Below are 8,533 nucleotides of genomic sequence, written 5' to 3'. Positions count from 1 at the left end.
ACTATGAACTTTGCACACCCCTTAAGAAATAATAAATGAAGTGCACAATTTATCATGATACACATATTAATTAATACATATTTTTAATGAATTTGAGAAAATAATTTGAAATGAATAATTAATACTGTGGATGTAACAGGAAAAAAAGAAATTGTCTTCTCTTGGTATGCTAAAAGTGATAAGTAAAAGTAAAAATATATTTTTAGAATATTAGACAAGTAAAAGTAAACAGAGGGAGTATATCGGATCACGGAATTTAAATGCGAAATTTGATATTTTCAAAGTTGCTTTATGAATGGTGAAGGGGTATTTGGTTAGGTGATATTGAATATTTCTATCTAATCAAGTTAATTACATGCAATAAGAGGTACACGTAATTGGTTATAACAAACATCACCCGATAAACCGCGAAATATGATAAATTTCTTGTTATAACATGTGATTTAACATTCAAAAGCTCAAAAGTTCTTTTTAATGTCAATATATAAAATTTAAACTCTTAAAACTTGCCCAACAATATTCCTCTTATATATTTGTTTTCCCCATCAAACCTTACAATTTGCCGATTAGAGCATAAGTGGATCGAGGTGGTTGTGTGCCATTGTGACATATAAAACTAGTGTCGGTTAAGAATTTGAGATTTATGGTAGTCATCTTCTTTGGAAAACGACAACACCATACCAAATATGTGTAGTAGCTCAATTCCATTCAAAATTTTTAAAAAGATCCATTCAAATTTAAATATTCCATCCAAATCCATGCAATGTGCCCAAGTATTAAAGACTTAAAGAGGACCACGCTCTGATAAAAAGGCTATTTTTGCAACCCCAATTGTCAACAGTAATCTTCACTTGCAAACAAGAAAACTTGTGTTGTTTCTGCTCTTTTTGTACATTTACTAATTATAGTACCTTCTATTTCGTACTTAATTCCTTCATTTCCATAATTTATATTTACTTACAAAATGTGGCTGAACTCTAGTTGTACTGACAAGGATGAGAGAGTTCTTGTTCAAGAGGAAGAAGAAGCATTATCGCTACGCGATAATCTGCCTAAAAATGAAGAGAACCAAACAGATGAAAAATTTCCTAGAGGAAGCTTAACACAAGAAGAGTTTGATTTCTGCTCGTTTGGCGGTTCTTTGTTGAAAGAATATTCTGAAATGTGCACCGCAGATGAAGTTTTCTTCCAAGGCCAAATGTTGCCTCTACAATGTTTGCCAAATGATAGCCATAACAATAAATTTTTCAAGGGCGGAACTACATGTAATTATGAACCAGGTTCAATTGAATCCTCTTCCTCGACAAGTTATTCTCAGCAAATAAGGTAACAATTTCATAAATGTCGTTTAAGAATTATTTGATTAAGTTAATCTTTTAATCTATCCTCGAAATGAGTAATAATTGTTGGAGACTCTTAAGAAAATTATATAGTACTGATTTTTTTGGAGAAGGGGTAGATTTAGAAAAAAGTAATGTGTTCTTGGTTTCTTAAAGCGACATTTGTTTTGGCCAAAATGACATTTATAAATGATCAGAGGGAGTATCTATCGATAATAATTGAATTCCCTTAGTCTTTGGCATAATGGAATCTTCTGGATTCTGTTCAACGACTTGGAGCACATCTTTTGTTCTTTCCACTACGTCAAGTAATTGTTACGATCCTGAACAAATAACAAATCCCAATTACAGATATATAAGAACAAAAACTGCTAAGGGCATTTTATCCAACGTAAGCATTTGGATAATCTGGAATGCGACGTGGCATTCCCGTATACTGACAAATGTGATTCAAAAGTTATTTATTTATTTTGTTTTGAATTTTCTTGTTAGAATTTTTTATTCCATCACTGACTAATTCGTACTTTTTCAGAACAGAGTCCAATGTTCCTCGGATTCAAAACCAGTTTCATTCTCAACGAAGACCGACAACCCAGGTTCAATTTTCAAAGATCACACACAGAAACATCAGTAGGTCTAACCCAAAGCCGAAAATATGGAGTCATTTTCGTGTTGGGTTGGTGAAAACGCCAGAAATTGCATTACAGGATCTTAAGATTCGATGCAACAAGGATTTCTTAAGTCAAAATAGCACGAGTAGTAGCAGTAGCAGTTCGAGCAATGACAATAGAAGGAGGATTATATTAAGCAAGAAAAAGAAGCAGAGGAAAAGGGCATTTCTTGGAAGCTGCAAATGTTCAGTGAATTCAGTTGAAATAGTTCCTTCTAAAGTTGTTACAATAAACAGAGTCAGCACCACTATGAATTTGAAAGAGGAAATGAATGACCATAATATTGAAGATAATTATAAGGAAGTTACAGAGATGAAGGAGAACAAAAAGAAACAAATCGGGACACGTCATCGAACGTTTGAATGGTTAAAGCTGCTTTCACTTGAAAGTCCAGCAGATGAAACATAGAGATTTTAAACATCAGTATCACGCATACTTGACATGGGGAGTTTTGGCGTAACTGATAAAGTTGTTTCTAATGATCAGGAGGTCACGGGTTCGAGCCGTAAAAACAACGTCATGCAGAAATGCAGGGTAAGATTGAGTACAATAAACCCTTGCAGCCTCGGACCCTGCGCATAGCGAGAGCTAATTAGTAGATCGAGCTGCTTTTTTTTATCACGCATGCTTTAACTTTTGGTTCAGTTTACTGTTCTTTTTCTTGATGTATGTATGTAGACCTTTTTTTATGTGTTATGATATGTTTCACTTTTATTCCTGTTCACGTTTTGAAGAGGCAATAGTGATCTACAACTAGGGTGTTCATGTGCATTGTGATTATTAGGTATTGGCCATCTTTTTTACTCGTTAGAATGAGTACATAAGTAATTGAAAAAGAATTAACCTAAATAGCTGCCCATGTGACAGTTTAAACCAAAGATAACATGCGAATATATAGTATATGTATATTCTGTATATAATGTGTATAACTATGATCAATTGAAGATCACGCTTATTTATGCAACAGGTCAGCTATTTGCGTAAAGATTTTGTTGGTAATTTGGGTTTGAGTTGTGGGTCGCCCATGTGGACTGACCCGGCCCGTCTAGAAAGGGGATAAGGAAGTTACCCTGGCAGATTAAATCAATACAACCACTATTAGTAGTGGGGTAATTAATGTATAGAGTGTGATAAAAAATCCAAAAAAACTACTCTCTGAATCTGCCCAAGAAGTAACGTACTTCTTCTCTTTCTTGAAGGAATTTCTAAATTTCTTTCTTCTCCAAAATACACACATAGATAAAGAGATATTTAGTTGGTGGGAATACAGTTTGTTTCCTAGTGATTCAAAGGTTGATTTGGGGTAATTCTTACGGTGGTGAGTTCAACGGTTTTCGCTGCGTCAACAAGGTACACAACTCGTTATTCTCGCCCCTCATTTTATCTGACAATGGTATCACAGCAATGTATGGTGTATATATTCTAGTTTAAATACATAGTTGAATGAAGTGATTTGTTATTTTAAAGATACGACGGAGTCAGCCGCTTTGCCTGCGATATTCACCACTGTCTTTGGTTTTTTCTGTTTTAGCGGAAGCAGTGGTAGTAGGTCCTTAGTCCTACCCAATTTAATCTTTCCACTTTAACCACAAAATTAACAATAAGTTGTTTCCTCCCAAGTATCAAAGATGATTTGATTGTTATGATCTTGGTATTTGATTCCAAAAAGTAAAAAAATTTCCGTAAGAAGGAATACGCACTAGTTAAGATGTTAACATTGCCAACTGTTACGTTTTAATTTCATTCCTATATAAAAGGAGATGATGTTGCAGAATGAAGAACTTAGGCAATGTGTCGGTCTTCCACAAGGTTAATAAATAATAAATGCAATTGATCCTAAGTGAAGGGCTTAATCCAAGTCTTAAGTCATTCCTGTGGCTGTTACTTAAGTGGTCCTGAAAGGGTCGAAAATTTATAAAGGAGAATATGACCCTTAAACTTAATTTCTCTTCTATGAGTTATTATGACATATGTTGTCATATAGAATAGTTATAAAATTCATTATAATGTTTCCTTGTTCCCATTTCAGAAATGGCTGGACGGGCGCATAGGGCGAAATAAGGGTGGTGTTTATCGGGCTTGCCCATGTGGTGAAATAAGGGTGGTGACATGCCCATGTTATGAAATAAGGATGGAATTTCTTGATATTGTACATGCGGCAAAATAAGAGTGGTATTATTGATGATGTTATGTGATGGCTTAAGGGTGATTTTCTTGATGATGTTTATGTAATGGTACGAGGGTGACATTCTTGATTATGCGTGTGAACGCTTTATGTTTGTCATGCATTATTACATGATTTTCCGTTGCATTTAACATGGTAATATATGCCTTGTTATTATTTTATGATTTGGTTGTCAAGATGGTTTTACCTATGTTGAGTTGATATCTCTTATTTTATTGAGTTGTCGGTAATGTAACGGATTGATGTAAAAAGAAGGTTGTCAGCATACATTGATGTAGTGGATTCTTGAAAGGCTCTCTTGAATATGTTATTTTGCAATTAATATGGAATCAGTTCATGTTGAGCACATGTTTACAGTCAAGTATGAGTGTTTGAGTACACACATTATATGGTGCATATCTCTTTGGGAGCGGGGTTGGTGCAAGTTTTAATTGTTTCAACATGTCTAATTGGGAGAATTTGTTTATTACCCTATCCCGATTGTGCACCTTTACGGCTGATATCCTTTATTTCGGTAATTGTCTTTCCGAAATATTTTTTCTGTATTATACTTTTATTGAGCTGCACATATTGAAGTTTCTAAGTATGGTTCGTCGCGTTCGGAGTTAGTTGGAAAAAGTTTGAAGTTTAGAAGTTGATTAATTTTGTTTTGGGATGAGATTCTTGGTTTCAATATTATTTTAGGTGTTTTGAGACTTCAAGTAGGTCTAGATTATGTTTATGGACTGTTTGATCTAGGGTCTACCTATTCCTATGTCTCTTCTCTCTTTTCTTCTTATTTGGATGTATCTCGTGAGTCCTTGGGTGTTCATGTATATGTGTCCACGCTAGTGGGTGATTCTGTTATTGTGGACTACCCGACCTGTGTAGTAACTTTCTATGGTTATGAAACCAGAGCAGATCTTCTATTTCTCTATATGATTGACTTTGAGGATATCCTGGGCATGGACTGGTTGTATCCATACCATGCCATTCTCGATTTCCACGCCATGACTGTTACCTTGGCGATGCCAAAGTTGCCTAGGCTGGAGTAGAGAGGTTCATCTATTGGTACATCCAGTCGGGTTATTTCTTTCTTGAAGGCTTGACATATGGTCGAGAAGGGTTGTTTGGCCTATCTAGCTTTTGTTCGAGATACTGTTGTGGAGACTCCCACATTAGATTCAATGCCTGTGGTGCGGGAGTTTTCTGATGTATTTCTTGCTGATTTACTAAGCATGCCACTGGATTGTGATATCGATTTCGGCATTTAATTGTCACCGGGCTCCCAACTTATCTATATATCGCCTAATTGTATGGCTCTAGCGGAGTTGAGAGAGCTGAAGGAGCAGCTTTAGGAGTTGCTCGAGAAGGAATTCATCAGGCCGAGTATGTCATATTATGGTGCACCGATATTATTTGTGAAGAAGAAGGAAGGGAGTATGTGGATGTGCATTGATTACCGCCAGCGGAGTAAGGTCCTCATCAAGAATAAGTATTCATTGCCGCGCATTGATGATTTATTTGATCAGCTTCAGGGTGATGGGGTGTTTTTGAAGATTGACTTGAGATCTAGTTATCATCAACCGAGGATTCGTGCTTCAGATATTTCAAAGACGATTTTTCGGTCTAGATATGGGTACAACGAGTTTTTAGTGATGTCCTACGGCTTGACTAAAGCTCCGCTAGCATTTATGAATTTGATGAATCGGGTATTCAGGACATATCTTAATTCATTTGTCATTGTCTTCATTGATGACATATTGATCTACTCGCGTAGCATGGAGGAGCATGAGCAGCATTTGTGGATAGTGCTTCCGACTTTAAGGGAATAAAAGCTATATGCTAAGTTCTCCAGTTGTGGGTTCTGGTTAGATTCAGTGGCTTTCTTGGGGCATGTAGTGTCTGGTGAGGGTATTAAGGTGGATCCCAAGAAGATCGGGGAAGTCCATAGTTGGCCTCGTCCTACCACAACGATCGAGATCAGGAGTTTCTTGGGGCTAGCAGGTTATTATCGTCGGTTTGTGGAGGGTTTCTCGTCTATTTCACCTCATTTTACTAGATTGATCCATAGGGTGTTCCGTTCAAATAGTCTGATGATTGCAAGGCGAACTTTCAGAAGCTCAAGACTGCATTGACAACAACACCAGTGTTGGTTTTGCCTTCTGGTTTAGGGATGTACACTGTATATTGCGACTCTTCACGTGTCGGGTTGGATTATGTATTGATGCATGAGGGGTGAGTTATTACATATGCTTCACATTAGTTGAAGCCCCACGAGAAGAATTACCTGATGCACGATTTGGAGTTGGCTGTAATAGTTCATGCTCTCAAGAACTGGAAGCATTATCTTTATGGAGTGTCGTGTGAGGTTTACACCGATCACCGTTGTTTGCAGCATCTGTTTAAGTAGAGGGATCTTAATCTGAGGCAGCGCAAGTGGCTTGAATTACTAAAGGACTATGATATTACCATCCTTTATCATGCGGGCAAGGCAAATGTGGTCGCAGATGCCTTGAGCAAAAATGCTGAGAGCATGGGTAGTTTGGCATTTATTTTAGCATAAGAGAGGCCATTGGCCTTGGAAATTCAGTCCTTAGCTAACCGGCTCGTAAAGTTGGATATTTTAGAACCCAGTCGAATTTTGCATATGTTGTGGCTCAGTATTCTTTATTCGAGCGAATTAAGGCTCATCAGTATGATGATCCGCACTTGCAGGTTCTCAGAGAGACGGTATTACGAGGTGATTCCAAGGAGGTTACTATCGGGTATGATGGTGTTCAGCGACTCCCGGTTCGCTTATGTGCTCCTAATGTAGATGGTCTGAGGGAGACAATTCTTGAGGAGGCACACAGTTCGCGCTATTCCATTCATCCAGGTACCACGAAGATGTATCGTGACCTAAGGCAGCATTACTGGTGGCGGCGGATGAAGAAGGACATAGTTGAGTATGTGGTGAGATGTCTAAATTGCCATCAGGTTAAATATGAGCACTAGAGGCCAGGTGGCCTACTTCAGCGGATGGTTATACCGAAGTGGAAATGGGAGCGCATCACTATGGATTTCGTACATGGGTTGCCACGGACGTTGAGGAAATTTGATGTTATTTGGATCATTGTCGACAGACTAACCAAGTCTACACACTTTATTTCGGTGATGACTACATATACTTTAGAAAGGTTGGCCCAGATTTATATCTAGAAGATCAACAGTTGCATAGCGTGCCTATTTCCACTATTTCAGATTGAGGCACCTCAGTTCACTTTGCATTTTTGGAGAGCAGTACAGAGTGAGTTGGGTACCCGGGTAGAGCTCAGCACGACCTTTCATCTGTAGACTGACGGGTAGTCGGAGGGGACCGTTCATATTTTGGAGTATATGCTCAGAGCATGTGTGATTGACTTTGGAGGGAAATGGGATCGATTATTACTGTTGGCTGAGTTTGCTTATAACAACAACTATTAGTCCAACATCGAGATGGCTCCATTTGAGGCCTTGTATGGTCTACGATGTCGTTCCCCCATCAGTTGGTTCGATCCCGGTGTGGCTAGGTTATATGGTACTGATTTGGTAAGGGATGCCTTGGACAAGGTAAATTTAATTCAGGAGCGACTTCGCACAGCACAGTCGAGGCAGAAGAGTTGCACGGATCAGAAAGCACATGATTTGTCATTTATGGTGGGTGAGAAGGTATTTTGAAAAGTCTCGTTGATGAAGGGCATCATAAGATTCAGGAGGAGAGGCAAGCTAAGTCTGAGACTCATCAGTCCATTAGAGGTTTTGGAGCAAGTTGGTGAGGTTGCATACCGGTTTACTTTGCCTCCTAGCCTATCAAGAGTTCATCATGTATTTCACGTGTCTATGCTCCGGAGGTACCATGCTGATAGGTCTCATGTGTTGGATTATAGCACAATTATGATGGATGGGAGCTTGAGTGTCACGACCTCAAAATCCCACCGGAGGTAGTCTTGATAGCACCTAGTCTCTAAGATTAGGTAAGCCTAACATACGAGAGAATCTAACAGAAATAACAACTAAGAATATTAAATAAAGCTGTTAAGTCTCGTAATAACCTCAATACTAAATAACAATTACAATATTCCCAAAATCGCTAGTACGAAGTCATAAGCCTTTCTAAGAGTAACTAAGAATATCAAATACATCACTGTTTGGAATGGAAGTAAACAGTAACAATGTAAAACTCCAGAAGGTGACTCCTAGGCCTGCGAGCATAGTGGTAGGTGTACCTTGAAATCTCCGTAGCAAAACTCCAACAGCTAGCTAATGGCCGGCATGCTCAGAGGTACCTGGATCTGCATAAACGATGTGTAGAAGCGTAGCATGAGTACACCACAGCG

General features: G+C 38.2%; 1 protein-coding gene across 1 annotated transcript; it reads left to right on the top strand.

Annotated features, from left to right (window-relative positions):
• The first annotated feature begins 814 nt into the window (after positions 1–814).
• Positions 815–2,729, top strand: LOC107818262 (uncharacterized). Its single transcript, XM_016644249.2, has 2 exons — positions 815–1,326; positions 1,873–2,729. Exons 1-2 carry the CDS (start codon positions 965–967, stop codon positions 2,417–2,419), a joined length of 909 nt encoding a protein of 302 aa, XP_016499735.1. The 5' UTR covers positions 815–964; the 3' UTR covers positions 2,420–2,729.
• Positions 2,730–8,533: the final 5,804 nt, after the last annotated feature.

This window comes from Nicotiana tabacum, chromosome 14 (assembly GCF_000715075.1).
Source record: "Nicotiana tabacum cultivar K326 chromosome 14, ASM71507v2, whole genome shotgun sequence".
Lineage (NCBI taxonomy): Eukaryota > Viridiplantae > Streptophyta > Magnoliopsida > Solanales > Solanaceae > Nicotiana > Nicotiana tabacum.
This window is presented reverse-complemented; position numbering and strand designations above follow the sequence as displayed.

Coding starts and splice junctions, on each gene's coding strand:
- LOC107818262 (XM_016644249.2), top strand. CDS start 965: ATGTGGCTGAACTCTAGTTGTACTGACAAGGATGAGAGAGTTCTTGTT. Junction 1,327..1,872: donor AGTTATTCTCAGCAAATAAG/GTAACAATTTCA, acceptor GTACTTTTTCAG/AACAGAGTCCAATGTTCCTC.